This window comes from Bombyx mandarina, chromosome 12 (assembly GCF_030267445.1).
Source record: "Bombyx mandarina strain Sakado chromosome 12, ASM3026744v2".
Lineage (NCBI taxonomy): Eukaryota > Metazoa > Arthropoda > Insecta > Lepidoptera > Bombycidae > Bombyx > Bombyx mandarina.
This window is the reverse complement of record NC_143219.1, coordinates 14,605,779-14,625,616: the sequence shown is the minus strand read 5'-3', so window position 1 is coordinate 14,625,616 and position 19,838 is coordinate 14,605,779. Positions and strand designations below refer to the sequence as shown.

The window sequence follows — 19,838 nt, the reverse complement described above, 5'->3', positions numbered from 1 at the left end:
AATCGACAGCAGCGACGCCTGCTGTCCTGGGCTCTAACTAAAGCAAAAATAAAAATGAGAGTTGCGCATCTATCTCAAATATATTAAGTGTATAATCTATGGAGATAGATTCAGGGTGGTTGAGTGATCGAAGCAAGTGTTTTGGTTATTTATATAATTCTCGGGTGTTTTATTGGGTTCCATTCCTTGTTGATTAACTAATTATTAGTTTTGTGTTTATATAAGTGTGTTGTCTTATTTGTAAGTATTATAATATAGTAGTTTAGTGTAAATAGTGTAATTATGAACGGCGTCGACCCCCCCGATCCCGGGGGAGGTTATATCCTTGACCCATCTAACTCTCCAATCCCAATGGACACGGAGTCACTACATCCTTCAAGAAAAAGACAAACTCCCCCAAATTCTGATTATTCTTTACCTCAAAAAAAAAAATACAGTCGCGCAAGTTATCGGATCTGTTCAGTCTGTATACACTCTACCAGAGTTTGAGGGCAACAGAAAACGGTATTTGGATCAGGATGTTGCTCCCTTTTTAATCCACGTAAGTAAAGATTGTGAGATTTCGTCTAGTTCTTCGCTTCGCCCAATTAAGTTCGGTCACTTTTTACATCACAACAATATCAAGGACGTTGCTAAAGATGGTGTTAAACGTATCGGCCGAAACCGAGTCTCAGTCCAATTTAAAACTGCTGTTGCCGCAAATTCCTTCCTAGATCACCCAGGTCTTGCCGCAGCCAAATACAATGCCGTTATACCTTCTTATAATGTGACTCGCATGGGTATTGTAAGAGGCGTTCCCGTAGAGTGGACCTTAGAAGAATTAGTTTCTTCCATTGAAGTTCCTGATGGTTTTGGACGTGTCATCAGAGCCCGACGACTCAATAAAAAATCATTTGAAAACAACACTCCTATTTGGACTCCTACTCCGACAGTTGTCCTTACATTTATTGGCCAAAAGCTTCCTGATAGGGTTTACTGCTTTTTCAATTCCCTCCCAGTTCAGACATATATTTTACCAACTATTCAATGTAATAATTGCTGCAGATTTGGACATGTTGCTACGCAATGCCGGTCAAATGCGCGTTGTTTTATCTGTGCGAAATCTCACTCTGGCATTGAATGTAATAGTTTATCTCCGATACCTACCTGTTTGTTTTGCTCTGGTAACCATAAAGCCATAGATACATCTTGCCCTGAGTATTCTAGACAGAAATCTATCAAACTGGTGATGTCACAAGAGAACATTTCATACAACGAAGCAGCAATCAGGTTCCCACAAGTTAGAAGATCTTTTGCAGACATTTCTCGTACGCCTCCCCCCCTTTTTCCCACTCAATCTTCCCAAACCCTAACCCAACCTTCTCCACACACCCAAGCCATATCCAATTCAGTCTCGTACCGTCGCACTTACTGTACACAAAAATCCCCCCCAGCTCCGGCATCCAGTCCAGGTTATGATAGGCAAGCTCATCAAGCAATCGTTATTACTCCCCCTTCTAGTCTCCCTAATGGGAGTGCCTATCCTTCAGATGATGTGTCTCCCAATGACAATCTCCTGGAACTCTTACTGTCTACAATTTTGAATATATTTTCCCGTTTTGGGGACTTTGAACTACCGAACAATGTCATGTCTAAACTTACTGAGCTTAATAAAATTATTAAAAATGCCCAAATTCCTACAATGGAATTGTCACAGCATTCGTCACAAGAAGAATGATATCATCACTCTTATTAACAAATACAAACCTTCTATCTTTGCTGTCCAGGAGACATGGCTTAAGCCTAGATCCAACTTTAGGATCCCGGGTTTCTCATGTCTCCGGGACGATAGATCAGATGGTTATGCTGGCTCTGCTATTTTAGTATCCAGAAATGTGATATTTAAACAACTCTCCCTTCCTTCCCACAGTAATAGCATTTTTGCTGTTGCTGTTAGAGCTAATAATATTTCTTTCCTCTCCATCTACATCCCTGAACCTAACTTAGCTATTCTCTCTGAATTAAAAACTATTATTACAAGTCTTCCTCCACCTATCCTTATTCTTGGTGATTTTAATATTCACCATACATCTTGGGGTTGTTATTACTGTGATTCTATTTCTTTTCCTTTTCTTGATCTCTGTGATGAACTAGATTTGTGTTTACTGAATGACGGGTCCCCTACTCGCAGAGTTCCTCCATCTCAGAATCCAAAGACTGCTGTGGACCTTTCCTTAACTTCTCCTTCCTTGGCTTCTAGCCTCTCCTGGTCTGTCCTTTCTTCCACTCACGGTAGTGATCACTTTACTATCATTCTGTCAATTCCTGATTCCCTTCATTCTATTCCTACTGCTTCCCTTCCACCTCTCTTAAAATTTAATATTCACAGAGCTGATTGGTCTCAATTCAGATCTCATTTAGATCAAGAGATAATGAATATTCCTTTGATTAAACCTGTCAATGTCCTTTCTTCTTACCTAATTTTCAGAAACGCTCTTCTTTCTTCTGCTGCTAATTCTATACCTCTCAAAACACTGTTAGATGTAAAATCCCTTCTCCTCCGTGGTGGGATTCGGAGTGCACTCAAGCTTGCCAGAGCAGATCAGAGGCAGAGAATGCTTATTCGGTTGCGATGAGCTCGGAAAATTTCATCTCTTACCAGAGAATTGCTGCCAAGACTGTAAGGCTTTTATCAGAAAAGAAAAGATTTGGTTGGTTGCGTTTTTGCGAGGAGCTTTCTCCTATTACTCCCCCTTCTAAAGTCTGGAAGAATATGAGACGATATCGCTGCTCTGTTCCTGCTCTTGTCATCTCATCTAACGATCCTTCTGACTGGATTGAACATTTTTCTTGTAGGTTAGCTCCTCCCTCTGTACCTTGCTTGGAAGAAACCTTTCCCTCCGCTTTTTCCTCTAATTCTACTGATGATTTTGAGTCTCCTTTTTCTTGGGAGGAACTTTCAGCTGTCTTGGAGGGTTTAAGTGATTCATCCCCAGGAATTGACGGGATTCCATACTCTTTTATTTCCAAAAGCAGTAACTCTGTAAAACGGGTATTCCTTTCCATTCTTAATAATATCTTTTTATCTGGAACTCCACCTGACGAATGGAGGACTCAGATTATCATCCCTATTTTAAAACTTGGAAAGCCCAGCTCTGACCCTTCTAGCTATCGGCCAATCGCTTTGTCCTGTACAATGGCTAAGATATTGGAACATTTAATCAAGAATCGTTTGGAATGGATTGTGGAAAATAGAAACATATTAGCTAAATCTCAGTTTGGATTCCGAAAAGGTTTTAGTACTATGGATAGTTTAAGCATATTTCTAACAGACGTTCGTATTTCCTTCTCTAAAAATGAGTCTTTAGTAGGTGTTTTTCTGGACATATCATCTGCGTATGACAATGTTCTTCTTCCAGTGCTCAGGCAGAAAATGCTCCAGCTGAGTATTCCTGTGAAGATTGTAAACATAATTTTTAATCTCCTGTCTCCTAGATTCGTATATATTCGTGCTCCAAATTATTCTTCCTCTCCCAGACAGCTGTGGAAGGGGCTCCCCCAAGGGTCAGTCCTCAGCCCGTTACTTTACAGTATTTATACGTACGATTTAGAGCTTTCGGTTAATTCCTTTTGTCAAGTTCTACAATATGCTGATGATCTCGCACTCTATGTTTCTTCTAAGAATATTGATGAGGCCTCTTCTCGCCTAAATTCAGGTATAGGCTATCTCCAAGACTGGCTCTCAGACCACGGTCTGTCCCTATCTATTCCTAAAAGCAAAGTGGTTGTTTTCTCTCGGTCCAGATCTTGTCCTAACGTTTCAATATCTTATGATCAACATAATTTTTCGGTTGTAGACAATGTGAAATTTCTTGGTGTTGTATTAGATTCTAGATTAACTGGTGTCCATCATATTAATCATATTGTTAAAAAATGTGAAAAAAATATTAACATTTTGCGTTCCTTATCTGGTGTCTGGTGGGGCTGTCACCCCTATACTCAAAAACTTATGTATAACGCCTTAGTACGTAGTCACTTAGACTATGGCACTTTCCTTCTGGAACCTTGTAACAAATCTGCTATGAGTTCCCTTGACAAACTTCAATCTAAATGTCTGAGATTAATCTGTGGAGCTATGAAATCGTCACCTATTAATGCTCTTCAGGTAGAATGCGGCGATGCTCCCTTATTCCTTAGAAGACAATACTTATCTGACCGGTTCCTTTCTAAAGTCATTCAATCCCCTTATCATCCTCTTATCTCTAAACTTCATATCCTTTCTGATTTTATCTCTTCTAATAAATATTGGTACCACAAGGATTATCCCTGCCTTTTCAATAGTTTTGTCAGCTATCTCCGCCTTCCTTGTCCTGTATTTCAGTATCAAAAATTTCCTCTTTTCGACATCTCTTTTAAGGCTCTTATCTTTCAGCCTCAAGTTCTTTTAGATCTCGGCATAGAAAAAAAATGTAATTCTGCAAATTCCCAGTTAAATAGATACATTGCCAAGCATTGGCCCGATTGGCTCATCATTTACACTGATGCTTCTAAGTTGTCAGACCAGGGTTGTGTTGGCTCCGCTGTCTGGATTCCCAAATACAATATGATTCTCAATTTTAAATGCCCCCCTCAAGCTTCAGTCTTCTCTGGTGAGTCCATAGCTATTCTGGAAGCACTATCATTCATTGAGTCCCATAAACTAAATAAATCTGTTATTCTTACTGATTCTAAGAGTTGTTTACAGGCTATCGTTGCTAACCAATTTAAATCTAAATCTAAATTTCCTTACATACTTAAAATTAAAAATTTACTTTTCAGCTGCCATTCTAAAAACATTGAAGTTGTCCTTGCTTGGTTGCCTGGCCACAGTGGCATTTTAGGTAATGAAACTGCAGATCTTTGTGCCAAAGATGCCACAACAACTGGCTGTATGGATCATTACAGAATTTATTCTAATGATTTAATCCCAATAGCTAAACAACGATTGCTTTCTTCTTGGAATTCTTGCTGGCAAAAGACTAGTTTTTATAAAGGTAAACACTACGCTGATATTCAAGGCTTTATTCCTCCCCGACCTTGGTTCTGCAACTTCAAAGATTTACATAAACGCGTTACAAGTACGATCTGTAGATTAAGGCTAGGCCATACGTGTACCCCCGTCCACCTGGCTAAACTTCATATCAGGGATAGTTCTATTTGCGAATGTGGTCTTGACGAAGGCTCTCCAAATCACATGTTTTTCAGTTGTCCTCGTCTATCTTCCTCCCTCTATGATCTCCTTCCTCCTGATATTCCTCGCCCCATTGATCTCAAATCTCTTCTTTCCCTTGTCAACTCTCCTTTCGTTTATATTCTTAGTTCATTCATTAACCAAAATAACATTAAGCTGTAGTTTGTCTGTCTTTTATCGAACTAACCCCTGTATATATATTGTGTGCGTCTTATTTGTTTTAGGTAAATCAACAGAGATCCTGTCATCAAACATTCTTAGCTACTCACTTAATTCTTAGTGAATATCTGTGACCTTGCTCGTTCACGAAGCCCGCTATAGAAAGCAGAGTATTATATACACTTGACATTGGCGAAATCTAAAAGGAAACGCCATAAACCTAAGAGATAGATAGATAGATAGACTGCTACAACGCCTACAACCTAAGAATTTCCCATAAACCCAAGAGATGTATAGTTAAGAATTTGGGGAATTGATTACTATCTCAACATTTAAATATTGTAAGTTATTGCTAACTGATAAACATGGAATGTCCGCAACTAGCCGTGGCTTGGGAATCGTATCAAAGTAATATTTGCAACGGATTGACCACCCTCCAGCAGGTTTGTTTATAAACAAAAAATAATCATAAACACATTAATTCGTGATTTGTTTATTTATTAATTTTTATTTTAGTATGTAGCACAAGGTATTAAAAGCGATCCAATATTTAATAGATCATGAAGAGTTTTTGGATTGAAATTACAACTTTACACATTACACATTTGAATTTCAATTGCAGAAAACCGCACCGAAATTATTATAAAATAATTGAAATAATTTCCATGTAAATAATTTCTATGCTTTTCATTAATTTGATATTAAGTGCATAAGTTTTGTACAAATAATATTGTTTTCAGCGTGGCGAGTTTGTGGATATGACCCTTGCAGCTGATGGACATTTGGTGAAAGTGCATCGAATGGTGCTATGCCTCGTTAGTCCATACATCAAGACCCTTATAGCCTCTGTAGATTGTCCACACCCAGTTATATTCCTTAATGTAAGGTATAATGTTGATTGATGTTTTATTCCTTTAATAAAATCATAATAACAATATTTCCACCACCTAGGCACCGATTGCCAAATGTCTGCCTGGAACTAACCTGTTCCAATAGAACATTAGTTATTATTATTAAACACCTATTAATGCAGTGACGGGCTTTTGTAATTTTTACAGCCTTTGATCAATAAATAACCAAACAAAATCAATAGACTTACTAAAGATTTGAAGTCATCGTGGCTTAAAAGATAAGACGTATTTGAATCCCCCAGGCGGGTACCAATTTTCTAATGAAATACGTACTTAACAAATGTTTATGATTGACTTCCATGCTGAAGGGATCAAATCGTGTAATAAAAAGCAAACCTGCAAAATTATAATTTGCATAATTACTGGTGGTAGGACCTCTTGTGAGTCCGCATGGTTAGGTACCACTACCCTGCCTATTTCTGCAGTGAAGAAGTAATGAGTTTCGTTTTGAAGGGTGGGGTAGCCACTGTAACTATACTGAGACCTTGGAACTTATATCTCAAGGTGGGTGGCGCATTTACTTTGTACATATCTATGGGCTCTAGTAAACACTTAACACCAGGTGGGCTGTGAGCCCGTCCACCCATACTAGCAATAAAAAAAAACATATCAGTAACTGAGATCTAACTTCATAAAATAAAGGTAAAAGGAAAATAAAGACTGAAATGAAAACTTGAACTACACAGGATATATCATATGAGGTTTTACAAGCAATCTTACAGTATATTTACACTGGAGAGGTGATAGTCAGCAAGGAGAACTTTAAGTCATTCATGAGAGCTGGGAGAGCACTCCGCATCAGAGGCTTGGACGATGTGGTTTGTAAATATTCTCTATATAAATTTTTTATTGCTTAGATGGGTGGACGAGCTCACAGCCCACCTGCTATTAAGTGGTTACTGGAGCCCATAGACATTTACAACGTAATTGCACCATCCACCTGGAGATATAAGTTCTAAAGTCTCAGTATAGTTACAATGGCTGCCTCACCCTTCAAACCGAAATGCATTACTACTATACCGCAGTAATAGGCAGGGTGGTGGTACCTACCTGTGCAATTTTACAAGAGGTCCTACCACCAGTGAAGTATAAAAGTAGGGGATGGTATTCTTAAACTACATAATTACATCTCAATGTAGAAATATGTTTGGATTGCTTATTAATGGTAATAGTACTGTGAAGCAATTGTATAATCGGTTTGAAGATCAGGATAGTAATTATTCCAATGGAATAAGGATTTCAATGATAATCTCATAGTCTATGTGTTCCAGTAACTGCTTCACAGTGGGTGTTGAACCTTCATCTGAATAACTAAATGGATTACAAAAAACGTTAGGACTAATTGATTACTTATTTACTTGACTATTCTTCCTCCATTAGGCTGTAAATGAAGATACAGTAAAAGGAGACCAAATCAAAATGAACGAATACAATAATGAAGTCAGTGAAAACCTGAATGTGTATGTATGTTCTGTATATCTTTCTGTCTGTTTTATAATTATCTTATTTCCACTGCTTTATTTTGTTTTGTGGATTAAATATGTGAGTGTAACATTGTATCTAGTTTATGTTGCTTTAATAAAGTATCTCAGTCAAATTGCAAATACCTTGTCGAAACATTGCCTGCTGCTATCAGAAAGGATGACGAACCATCAAGTAAACTTTCCAAATTACCCTAGTTTATTTATTGCCTTCTTTATCACCTGACTTAATATTATAATTAAAATTTAATTGATTTTTAATTATCGATCGCAAATAAGTTTAAGAGTTTCGAACATTGCCACTAAAACCTTTAAAGCTTAAGTGTCGCTCCTTATAAATTCACCATACAATTGAAAGTTATTACATTGTTATTTTTTGTTTCAATAAAAAATTACAATTCCATATTTGATACTTTGCTACCGAAAGTGACCTCTTACCTTCAGGTAGGCTATTTGCCTACCAAAAAGCCAGCCAAAAAGTGGTGGGAATATTGTGAACTAACATCATCATGATTCCATCTATTCTATCCTGCATTCTGGCTTAAAAGGTTTTGTAACAGGTATTTTGCCAGTGCAATTGCAAACTCAACAGATGAGTTATAGTCAATCCTCCCTCATAATTTAATTAAAAGTATAATAATAATATTATCTTGTATTTTAACAGAGTAAAAGAATCTACAGGCACGGAATCTATGGATGATACATTGATTAATACTGATGAGGGAATGCATGAACCAGAAGCTAATGATGGTAAAATATTATATAGAATCATTAATGAATAAAATTAATTATTTTTGTTTTGTTGTTAGTAATAGTTCTTTAACAAAGTGGTTGGTTTCATATGTCCATCTATTTAGTGAAGCATGAGGGTTGTCATTTGAATTATAAACGGGAAGAAGCTTATTGTTATTGTTCCTAGTTCGTCTTGTGAGCCTGTGCACCTAGCTACCATCCAGCCTGTTTCTGCCACGATGCAGTCAATCGTGCAACGGAGAAATTATAAACTTGAAATTTAGATCACATGCTGTCTTTTGTCTTTAGAGCTGAATGTATCATGGGTGCAGAAATAGGTAGGGTGGTATTACCCAACAGTGCGAACTTTGCACCACTATCAGTAGTAAATTTGCGTCAAGGTAATAGGGTAATTCCGGCTTCAGGAATGGATAGATGTCTTACTGGCGAGTAAGATTGTAATTAACCTATGTTGCCAAGATCACAGCGGGACTAACGACGAGGTTCAAATAATAAGGGTAAAGTCAATTAGGATGGTTTCCTATAACCGATTTAATCAGAAGTTAATATGGACAGTGTAGGTATTTAAATTTTTTACAATTTTTAATTTTTTTTCGTTCAAGGAGCAAAAGATCCAACACTTCAGTATAGTCTGTCGAACCACGGTAACTTACAACTGGTACTGAATAGATATGTTTACAACATGAAATACTATAGCCGCAAGTCTGGTAATCGAAGTTGGAAATGCGTCGACGGTTCGGGGAAGGAACCACGCTGTCGTGCGTCAGTACTCACCAACAATTCTAGGGTTGTCAGAAGGTACTTTTATATTTAGGAAAAAAAGATAAAAAACTAAAAAGTCGTAATTTATTAATCGCATAAGATCTTCCGCATCCAACGACTTCCCGCCGTGCGCACTAAGTCGTCAGTCCACCTGGTTGGAGGACGCCCCACGCTCCTTGGAAGTCGTTGGATGCGGAAGGCGGAGGACCGCATTATGTGGAAGGCATTGGGGAAGGCCTATGTCCAGCAGTGGGCAGATAAAGGCTGATGATGATGATGATGATGATGATACGATCTTACAAGCTACCTGGTGTTGAGACTGGATCTCATAGGCATATTATTACGCCTCAAATTAGTCAGAAACATGCAACCATGAGCTGTACTTTTAATATATTTAATTTATTTTATATAATTTATTTTGTTATAATAAAATAATATTTATTATTAACCTGATAGATATTGCTCACCCTGCCCTAGTTTCTCCATTACTCTTAGAAATTCTTTCACAATCATCATTAAAATCTATCTATCTATATAAAAATGAATTGCTGTTCGTTAGTCTCGCTAAAACTCGAGAACGGCTGTACCGACTTGGCTAATTTTGGTCTTGAATTATTTGTGAAAGTCCAGAGAAAGTTTAAAAGGTAGGTAAATATGAAAATGCTCGGAATGAAATAAAAATAACAATTTTGTTTTTCCTTTGATGTGTCCCCCGTCGGACGGATTCCTTTTGTTTATTTTAAGTTTATTTTATGCAAAGTTTAGGTAGGTCTTTTATTTATCGATTGAGGCACTACGAAGTCTGCCGAGTCAGCTAGTTATATATAAAAAGCTTACAATAGAAAATTTGCAATGAATTCATTTATTCTCACAGAACCGGTTTACACAATCATCCGTTTCATGACAAGAAAATCATCAAGAAGATACAACGCGGCGGAACTTTTACAACTTTGAAAGCTGCTCAAACGGAAGTGCAATTACGACGGCACCAAACAGAGAATAAACCAATGGATAACTTAAAATAAGTCTGCTTCATTCTTTTCTTAATACTGTTTTTTTTTGTAGTGTTAACTAGCGGAGTCCCGCGATGTTACACGCGATTATTGTCGTAACGCGGGTGACGCCGCGGGGCAAAGCTAGTCTAAAAAAAGTAGCCTAAGTTACTCCTTATATCATCAGCTACCCATCAATGTAAGTCCCGCCAAAATCGGTCCAGCCGTTCCAGAGATTAGCCGGAACAAACAGAGAGACAGACAGACAAAAATTGTAAAAAGTGTTATTTTGGTGTACGTACCGTATATATATTTATATATGCATGTAGTAAAAAGCGGTCATTTCAATATTACAAACAAACACTCCAATTTTATTTATATGTATAGATGTAACTAAAACTTGCATTTTTTATGACCAACCCTCAATAACGCAGAGGTCAAAACAGAGTGTAATTTTCATTCGCGACAGCGATGCAAGATAGAGGGAATCTCATCTCTGTAACATGTCTTACCTATAATTGTATACCATAATAATGCCCCAACATTAGAGACTTCAGATATCGAAGATCTCAGCTTTATGGTTATTGGCTTTAAGGTTCAATTTAGGATGGGTTTCATAATATTGTTAATGGTGGTCGGGATCCCAAGAAAAATAATATTCAACGATGATAAAACCCATGAGTCCATATAAGCATCTTTAAAGTGAATCTAATTTATACGCTTCATGTCAAGATAAAGTCACTACACACACCACGATCGCTGGTAATACAGATTCTAAATGAGCGATAAGGTCGCGACGTGTGCCATGTCAAGGATAAAGCTACTGAAACTTAAGAATTAGCAAGGAGACTTTTTTAATGCATAGCTGGTTGGACAAGCTCAGCCCACCTGGTGTTAAGTGGTTACCGGAGCCCATAGACATCAACGGCGTAACACATGAGGTCTAAATCTCAGTTTTTATAACGGCTGCTCCACCCTTCGAACCGAAACGCATACTGCTTCACCGTAGAAGTAGGCAGGGTGGTGGTACCTACCCGTGCGGACTCACAAGAGGTCTTTTTTTTTTAAGCTGCTTAGATGGTTAGACGATCTCACCGCCCACCTGGTGTTAATTGCTTACTGGAGCCCATGAACATCTACAACGTAAACGCGCCACCCACCTTGGGATATAAGTTCTAAGGTCTCAAGAAGAGTTACAACGGCTGCCCCACCCTTCAAACCGAAACGCATTACGGGTTCACGGCAGAAATAGGCAAGGTGGTGGTACCTACCCGTGCGGACTCACAAGAGGTCCTACTTACAGTAAGGTGTTATCACGCCCTAAAAAACAAATAAAACCAGAAACCTGGTAGGGTGTCTTGTGATCCCGCATTGAAGGGTGGGACAGCTGTTGTCCTGTAAAAACAGACTTGGAACCCATATCTCAAGATGGGCGGCGGAATTTACGTTGTTGATGTCTATGGCTCCTGCGACCAATTAACATCCGATGAGAACTCGTCCGTCAGTCAGCTCGTCTACTAGTGACAATTACGTACAAAAGTGTTACATTTATAAATATTTGAGTAAGTTTTGCGCGGGAAGCTTGTCGTCGATCCGTTTTGAATTTAAAATTGGAATTAGAGAGTTCGCTGAAAGAAATGAATGTTTTCAATTTTATTGTCTATTCTTAATTAAATTTTCGTTTGTGACAAGAGCTAAGTAAGGTATTCGCATAAAGAAAAATGGTAAAAACTCAAATATTCCACATTTTTTTCAATCACAATCGTTTGCCTTGCAACTAATGAGAAAATATACAAATTAATCACAGTTTATTTAATGGAAACTCCTTGCTGAGTCAGCGTGTTATCCTCGTACGTCTCCAGTACGTGGGCCAAATGTTCATTGTCTCTTGGTTTCTTGAACTGTCTACGCTTCTGCTTGGCCTTCTTCCTTTTGGGAGCAAGCATCTTCTTTGGCCCGTGATCCTGCATGGATTTGATCCCTTGCTTCTCGAGGTACTCCTCGATCTTCGCGTCGTCCATCGCGTCCACCGCTGTTGCACGCCATAATTTCACGAATTCGTCATCTACCTGAATTTTGCAAGAGATTAATGGTTTGATTTTATCTTTTTTTTTATTTTTTATTGCTTAGATGAGTGGACGAGCTCACAGCCCACCTGGTGTTAAGTGGTTACTGGACCCCATAGACATCTACAACGTAAATGCGCCACCCACCTCGAGATATAAGTTCTAAGATCTCAGTATAGTTACAACGGCTACCCCACCCTTCGAACCGAAACGCATTACTTCTTCACGGCAGAAATAGGCGGGGCGGTGGTACCTACCCGTGCGGACTCACAAGAGGTCTTACCACCAGTAATTACGCAAATTATAATTTTGCGGGTTTGATTTTTATTACACGATGTTATTCCTTCACCGTGGAAGTCAATCGTGAACATTTGTTGAGTACGTATTTCAATAGAAAAATTGGTACCCGCCTGCGGGATTTGAAAACCGGTGCATCGATCGCTACATACGAATGCACCGGACGTCTTATCCGTAAGGCCACAACGACTTCACAATCTTTCTATCTATCTTTTGAACTTAAAATTAATTTTTGGCTTAAAACCAAGAAAATGGCAGGAGCCCATAGATAATACTATATCTGAACAATCTCTAATATATTTTATGAATATGAGATAGTATATATTATGCGGGCTCACAGTGTGCTCCCTACAAATAATTAGACCACAACGTCTACTTACGTCTAATGTAGCAGTCTTATCATTGTAGAATAATATTTTCTTTTTATCAGTGTGCCTTGTTATATACAAAATCTCTTGTGCCAAATGTTTCAGTGCTCTCTCGCAGTGAGGCAGCGACTCTTGAACATCTTCCAATAATATACCTCCCAAGCCTTTGAGGTCTTGTTGCTTAAGTAACCTATAAAATTAAATTATTGTTGTTACTGGTCATCAATATTAGAGAGGTTGGTCCTGATGAGTTTGTAAATTTTCAAGTTGATTGGACATTTTGAAGTCGGGGGCAAAATGACGTTCATAGATTCTATTTTTATTACATATAAACAAACAGACACAACACGCTTAAAATAAAAGTGTATAAAAGTAAGACAATTTTTTAATTTTTTTTTATTGCCTTTGTAGGCAGACGGGCATACGGCCCACCTGATGGTGAGTAGTTACCGTCGCCCATGGACTTCAGCAATGCCAGGGGCAGAGCCAAGCCGCTGCCTACAATAAATGAAATGCAAATTGAACAAGTACTTTTTATTTATATGATTTTTGTCAGGTGATAATCTTTAAATCGTTTTCTAGTTACTACATTTGAATTATGTAAATAATGAAAATATTATACGTACCTCAGTAAAGATTTTTTATCTTTTATTTTATAAACCGGTTTGAAGTTAAACTTTCCATCCGGAGAGCATTCGATTTTAGGATTGCTCTGTAGGGCTTCTGTTTGTAGCCACTTGAAAATATTAACAGCAAGTTATATGTGAGAAATCAATTAAAATAGAATGTGGGCATTATTTATAAAAACATTTTGATGAATTTGGGTGTAAGTACAATATGTGCTGGAGTATAATAAGTTAGTAGTTATTAATGCCATAATTTTCCTAAAGTGAATTACTGATGATTATTTTTATATATTATGTAGATACAGTTAGTGTTAATAGGGTGTCTTGTGAGCATGCAGGGGTAGGTATAACCACACTGCCTATTTATTTACTGAAGCATAAGCAATATAAAAGTGAGATTTAGAACTCATGTCTATATGCTCCAGTAACTGCTTAACACCAGGTGGTTAGTGAGCACATTAGGCTTAGTAATAAAATAAAAATTGCATTTATCATCAGCTATAAGAAACTGTGTGTGTTATTGTAATTATTATTGAGGTAATTTATTTATTATTTCAATATTTATTAAAAGATACCTGTTTTATTTTATTTCCGACATCCAATTGATTTGTCTCATCTAAAATCTCATCTAATGACAGTGGATGGTCATCTCCATCTTGATGCCTTGCTCTCATATGCCGTACAATACGCGCTAGCACACCAAAGCGATAAGACGAACTGCCAGTCATAGTCTTGTAACTGAAAAGGATAATGATGAATTACAGATTTAACCAATAATTATAATATAACAAAAAATAATATTACTAGCGTTTGCTTATTGATCTAAATTCGACCATAATCATTGACACTTCAAGGTTTAGATTCAATTTAGTATTTAATTTTCCCTTTTGTTTAGTTACTTAGTGATATAAAAAAAAATCTAGAACTGTTTTCTGATAACACAAAAGCTCTTTAATAGCTACTAAATTAAATAAAAGGGAGAGTTATCAAACAGAGAAAGAACTGGTATCTATATGCTCTATCTCAATATTTTATCCATTGTAGCACTAAATATGATCAATTCTTTTTTATATATTTTATAAGATTTTAGCAAATACACTAAATGATAAATTATTTTTCTAACAATAAAAAGCTCGCTACATACAGCCTGTATCAAGGCTATCATAATATAAATTTTTGAATTCCAAATAAATCCTGTGATTTTTATTTTTCATAAAAAAAAATCCAAAGGCTTTTCTAAATTTTTTTATTCAAAAGTTGATATTGCTATAAAAATTTTATTAGTATTATTTAATAGAATTGGCGATTAAAATAACCTATAAAGCATAATAAATTATGGGAAGCAATGGTACTGATGTCATGAATATATATTGCTGACATAGTCATTTGACCTAGTCAAAAGATAAAACTAAATGTGATTTCTAGTTTATTAATGAAAATAGCTTAGTAAATGATGTACAAATTTGTTTATGCGGAACACATTAACTATGTAAATTCAATAGTTATTTTGATAACAGAATGTTTTAAACTATAAATTATGTTGCCCTAGCCTTTACTTACTTACTAGCATCAAGCTTTGGTCCAGAGCTGATTGAGCTGGATGATTTCGATTTCTTTTTGCTGTCATCTTTGAATTCAGAGTCATCCCTTTTCTTTTTTTCAATGCTGAAGAAAAAAGAATAATACTTTATTAATTTTGTTTCGTTCTAATTTGACAGTAACCTTTCGGTGGGTTGAACTATAGCTCATGTAAAGTGTACTTTTATCAAGTGTGATTATGCTGGTATTCAAATACCATAGACCTGTATAATTTTTTCCATGGCAAAACATTTCTAACACATTTTCATAGATGAATTATAAAATGAAGTTTCACTTTAGATAAAAATAATGTTTCAAAACGGTAGTTGACTTTCACATTATGTCTAAGGGCTCAGGTAATCACTTAACATAATGTGGCCTGTCAGCTTGATCAGAAATCTTTGCAAAAATTTCATTACTTTAAATTAAATGCAACATTTTCCACTGTATTCTAATTTACCTAGGGCATGCAAATCAATATAATATTTAAAAAAATAGGGCCTTGTGCCTCGATCATATTAATCTAGAATTTTGGCTGCTATTAAAGTAGGAAAGATATTATATATATCTTATTAACATTTAAATCTTCTACTTTTCTCTGCACAAGTGATTTGTTCACATTTCTACTCATTTAGTATTTCGAAACCCATATTTCCATTCATAACTTGATATAATGACTCAGTAATGAATATTGCCACAAGGAAGTGAATTGATAGTAATTGTATGGGCTACGTGAGTGACAGAGAAAGTGTGCGATGGATGCCAGTATGTCTCCAATCATTGTTGTGGACTAGCGAACAGTTTAGTTAAAAATAATGTAACAGACCTCGGGGTCGCAAGTGCCTTCTTTTTAAACGCTTCCCGTTCCCGTAAGAGCGCCGGGTCCATATTTTCGTCTTTTAAACACAATCACTACAAGTATGTATTAATTTTATTAGTATTTTGTTTAATTACTGTTGTAATGCAGTTTATTTTCCACTTCCAAATCCTGTTTCTATAAAACCCGATTTGAGCAATTTGACATGTGACATATGACCATCTTTGACAAATGACGTATTTTAAACTTTTGCAAGTCAAAGGAACCTTACGTGCTGTCAAAATTGTACGTTTGTCTGTTGTCTAAAAAATTAGTCTTCAATAATGAAGTTCAACATAAACTTTTAGATTTCTTGTTTGGTCAACGACTTAACGTTATAGTTTAAATAATATTAACATTAAAATAGAACACTTGAGTGTCCAAAAACTGTTTACTTGAATTATATGTAAATTGTTCTTAGCTTATTAACTAATGGTAATATTCCCTTGACTCATACCTAGAAGAAGTATTGTCTTGTCTTCAGTTACATAAGTATGTTAAATCTTTTACAAATGAGACTGAAGGATAATATTTCACGACTGTGCCGATTTTTATAAGCGACAATATGTACCCACTTTCCTTGAGATGGGCAACATTTTTGTATTATGTTTAGGGCCGAGCCTTTGAGCTCTAAAAAATAGTTAATAACGCGAAAATGCTTCAATGTAAAGGTTCAGATATCCTTATTATTTCATTTTATTAAAGATAACTAACAGATATGAGTTTTTTTTTTTTTTTTTTTTTTCCTACCTAAGCTGAGAGCCTTGAGAGGCTATATCAGCGTAACCCTAACTTTTGTAGGTGAGCTCACGGGGCTCAAACCTGATGACGTTGCTAACACGAACCCTAGCAAGAGCCGTGCTTCGCAGAATCTACCACCGGATCGGAAACGCGACCCACTGAGAAGATCCGGCGAGAAACTCAGTGGGCTGTGTCTGGGAGTTAATTTACTCGTCGAGCCCTTCGTCGCAAGCGACGGGTTCGACGAGAACGGTGACCGGTGCTTGAAGTACCTAGAAGCACCGTTAGTGGATCGGGAGGATCCGAGATGACGTGTTTTGGGCGACGTCGACTGCTTTCCATTCTGTCCGCAGGATCGGGAATGTAGTTACCGGCGGCCACGATGAGAGGGTTCTCGTGTCGTGCCGCTTTATCGAAGTGGCTTGAGATATTAAATTGGCGTTTTGTACGGGAGGAATATAAAGTCAATTTTTTTTGTAAAATATTTTTAATGAATCAAAGTATGCACCGTTGTTATCTATGCACTTTTGCCATCTCATAAGTGGTTCATTGATCCATTTACTAAAAAAAACCATGGGGGCGCGAATCAATAAATTCTTTAAAGGCAGTTTGAACTGCCGCATCGGAGTTGAATTTTTTTCCTTGTAAGAAGTTGTTCAAATTCCGGAACAAAATGGTAATCAGTTGGAGTCCGGAATCAATCCGGGGAGTACGGTGGATGTCGCAGACATTCCAATTGTAGCTCATCTAACTTAGTGGTTGTTTGTTGTGCAGTGTGTGGTCTTGCGTTGTCGTGAAGCAGCAGTGGCCTAGAGCGATTGACCAATCTCGGTTGCTTAGCAGCTAGTTCTTCCTTCATGGTTTGCATTTGCTGACAATAGATATCTGTAATCGTTTGGCCAGATTTTGAATGCTGTAGTGAACGACACTGGCCCTAGTCCACCAAATACTTACAAGTAACTTTTTATGAGTCAATTTTTCGTTTAGGGCAGGATTTGGCTGGGTCTCCAGGGTTCAGCCATTGCGACGAGCGCTTCTGATTATCGTACAGTATCCACTTTTCATCACAAGTAATGATTCGAGTTAAAATCCTTTCATTATTGTGTCGGTTGAGCAAAGTAACACAGCAGTCGACGCGTGTTTGCAACTTCGATTCACTCAATTCATGAGGTACTTACCCATCGTTCAAGTTTTTTTACTTTCCCGATTTGCTTCAAGTGGATTAATACAGTTTTATCACTTACCCCGAAGCGTGCAGCAATCTCTGAAGGGCATTGTGATGGGTCCGCTTCCACAACAGACTTTAATTTTTCATTTTCCACCTTGGTCTCTGGCCGGAGTTGGTTCTGAAGGTCGAAATTTCCAGAACGAAAACGGTGAAACCAAAAACGTACCGTGGTTTCTTTTGCGACATCAGTGCCGTACACATCATTAATCCTTCGAGCTGTTTCTGCAACACTGGTGCGACGGTAGAACTCGTAAATATCCCGAAATTTCATGTTTTCCATTGTGCGGTAATAAGCGACGTCATAGAAAAAAATAACGAGGAAAAAACAAATGAATGACGGTTTTCAAAACTGAAATGTACCGGTTAATGAATTTATAAATTTGAATTTGGAATTCTTAATCAAAGAGGCGATATTTGATAAGGCTGCTAATATAAGTAATGAAAAGTTTATCGCTAGGTGCAGTTATGATATTTATAAAAAACACTCGCTTGGTCAAAGCTCTTTCCTTATGCAAGTTTTGCAAAGTGTCACCTTGTTCCGAAGGGACATTTTACTCCGTTTACAAATCATGGGGTAGAGTTTGCCGAGAATAAACGCGGCACGGCCGCGGACTGATTTTAAATGTGGGCGGAATGTCATGGATGCATCCAGGGCGACACCCAGGTACTTGACCTTCCTGGCCCAAGGTATGAGTTGGCTGAAGAGGGTGATCGGAGGTGTGAGATTCCTCCTCCTAATCCGGGAGGAAATCCGTGAGAAGGTCGTCGTGGTCTAAACGCCTGGTGTACGCGTATTCAGTGTTGCCACTGTGTCTGTATTCAAATCCCGTAGGCAGCTACGAATTTTTTATGTGAATTTCGTACTAATAATCCAACTACAAGAAAGCTTGATGAATTCCACGTTTATCTCATTAATTTAAAATACTTAAAAAACGTATACTTAATGTATGATATAAAGTCGTCAAACTTTCATTATTTCATTAAAATTAAATTTCATTATTTAAAACTAGACCACAACCAGCTTTTTGATTCATTCGCAGTAGGTACACATTGATGATACTTATATAATCTACGTAACCTCTTTACTGATTAGTTAATGTATCCGGTACTCCCACAATCAAGAGTTGTAATCATTTAATACTATTTTCAATTGCAACGCTACATATATATATGCCAATGTGCCATATATGATATATCTATGAGTCTTACAGAGTTTCGGAGATTGTCGTAGCGTTGTCCGTTCGCAACAGTGATACACTTTGAAACGGTTTGCAAGTTATGTTCCTGACCCAGACGATGGGACAATGATTTGATTGAATTTTATTGTTTAGATGGGTAGACGAGCTCACAGCTCACCTAGTGTTAAGTGGTTACTGGAGCCCATAAACAACGTAAATGCGCTACCCACCTTGAGCTATAAGTTCTAAGGTCTCAGTATAGTTACAACGGCTACCCCACCCTTTAAACCGAAACGCATTACTGCTTCACGGCAGAAATAGGCAGAGTGGTGGTACCTACCCGTGCGGACTCACAAGAGGTCCTACCATCAGTAAAAAAAGTTGCGTAAGTTGAAATAGCCCCTGAGGCTACCAACGATTAGGTATGAAAAAAATACTTAAATTTTTCATTGTATTACTTTTAAATTCTTGTTATTTTTCATTTCAAGATGTTGTCAACAATTGCGCTGTCGTTTGTACCGATTAATGATATATTAATTATCATATACCTTCTTGACATTCCGCCAACTTTCCGCTTGACATCAGACCAGTGTCTGAATCGCACCCGCAAAACTTTAGTAGCAGTTTTGCCCT

At 37.3% G+C, this 19,838-nt stretch overlaps 3 protein-coding genes and 1 pseudogene across 11 annotated transcripts in view; 3 read left to right on the top strand and 1 right to left on the bottom strand.

Moving 5' to 3' along the window:
• Positions 1–113: 113 nt before the first annotated feature.
• On the top strand, positions 114–10,322 carry LOC114248762 (longitudinals lacking protein-like). Of its 9 annotated transcripts, XM_089732125.1 has the most exons (9): positions 120–240; positions 4,798–5,096; positions 5,434–5,811; positions 6,109–6,249; positions 6,966–7,097; positions 7,660–7,739; positions 8,425–8,510; positions 9,116–9,311; positions 10,150–10,322. In XM_089732125.1, exons 3-9 carry the CDS (start codon positions 5,734–5,736, stop codon positions 10,298–10,300), a joined length of 864 nt encoding a protein of 287 aa, XP_089588251.1. In that variant the 5' UTR covers positions 120–240; positions 4,798–5,096; positions 5,434–5,733; the 3' UTR covers positions 10,301–10,322. The 9 variants fall into 9 exon arrangements, with proteins under 9 accessions (XP_089588250.1, XP_089588251.1, XP_089588253.1 ...); XM_089732124.1 differs by lacking the exon at positions 4,798–5,096 and having other exon boundaries at positions 114–240; XM_089732127.1 differs by having other exon boundaries at positions 4,798–5,811; positions 6,109–6,183.
• LOC149501852 (uncharacterized) lies at positions 238–1,776 on the top strand (annotated as a pseudogene).
• Positions 10,323–11,883: 1,561 nt separating the features above from the next.
• On the bottom strand, positions 11,884–16,169 carry TfIIEbeta (transcription factor IIEbeta). The gene is made up of 6 exons (XM_028182159.2): positions 16,029–16,169; positions 15,185–15,289; positions 14,200–14,362; positions 13,625–13,734; positions 13,011–13,188; positions 11,884–12,336 (listed from the first exon to the last, which is right to left on the bottom strand). Exons 1-6 carry the CDS (start codon positions 16,088–16,090, stop codon positions 12,076–12,078), a joined length of 879 nt encoding a protein of 292 aa, XP_028037960.2. The 5' UTR covers positions 16,091–16,169; the 3' UTR covers positions 11,884–12,075.
• The window catches only part of Hexo1 (beta-hexosaminidase 1), a 34,523-nt gene continuing 30,666 nt past the window's right edge, over positions 15,982–19,838 (top strand). Inside the window, exon 1 of the mRNA XM_028182158.2 lies at positions 15,982–16,120. The gene's annotated coding sequence lies outside the window, so the exon portion shown is untranslated. The remainder of the gene's footprint in view (positions 16,121–19,838) is intronic.

Bases quoted from the DNA above. Each gene is read 5' to 3' on its own strand.
- LOC114248762 (XM_089732124.1), top strand. From the start codon at position 5,734: ATGGAATGTCCGCAACTAGCCGTGGCTTGGGAATCGTATCAAAGTAAT. The intron at 7,098-7,659 runs GTTTGTAAATAT...TTCCTCCATTAG, and splicing joins TCAGAGGCTTGGACGATGTG to GCTGTAAATGAAGATACAGT. The intron at 8,511-9,115 runs GTAAAATATTAT...TTTTCGTTCAAG, and splicing joins TGAACCAGAAGCTAATGATG to GAGCAAAAGATCCAACACTT.
- TfIIEbeta (XM_028182159.2), bottom strand. From the start codon at position 16,090: ATGGACCCGGCGCTCTTACGGGAACGGGAAGCGTTTAAAAAGAAGGCA. The intron at 15,290-16,028 runs GTCTGTTACATT...TTTTTTCTTCAG, and splicing joins AAGGCACTTGCGACCCCGAG to CATTGAAAAAAAGAAAAGGG. The intron at 14,363-15,184 runs GTAAGTAAAGGC...TATCCTTTTCAG, and splicing joins CCAAAGCTTGATGCTAGTAA to TTACAAGACTATGACTGGCA.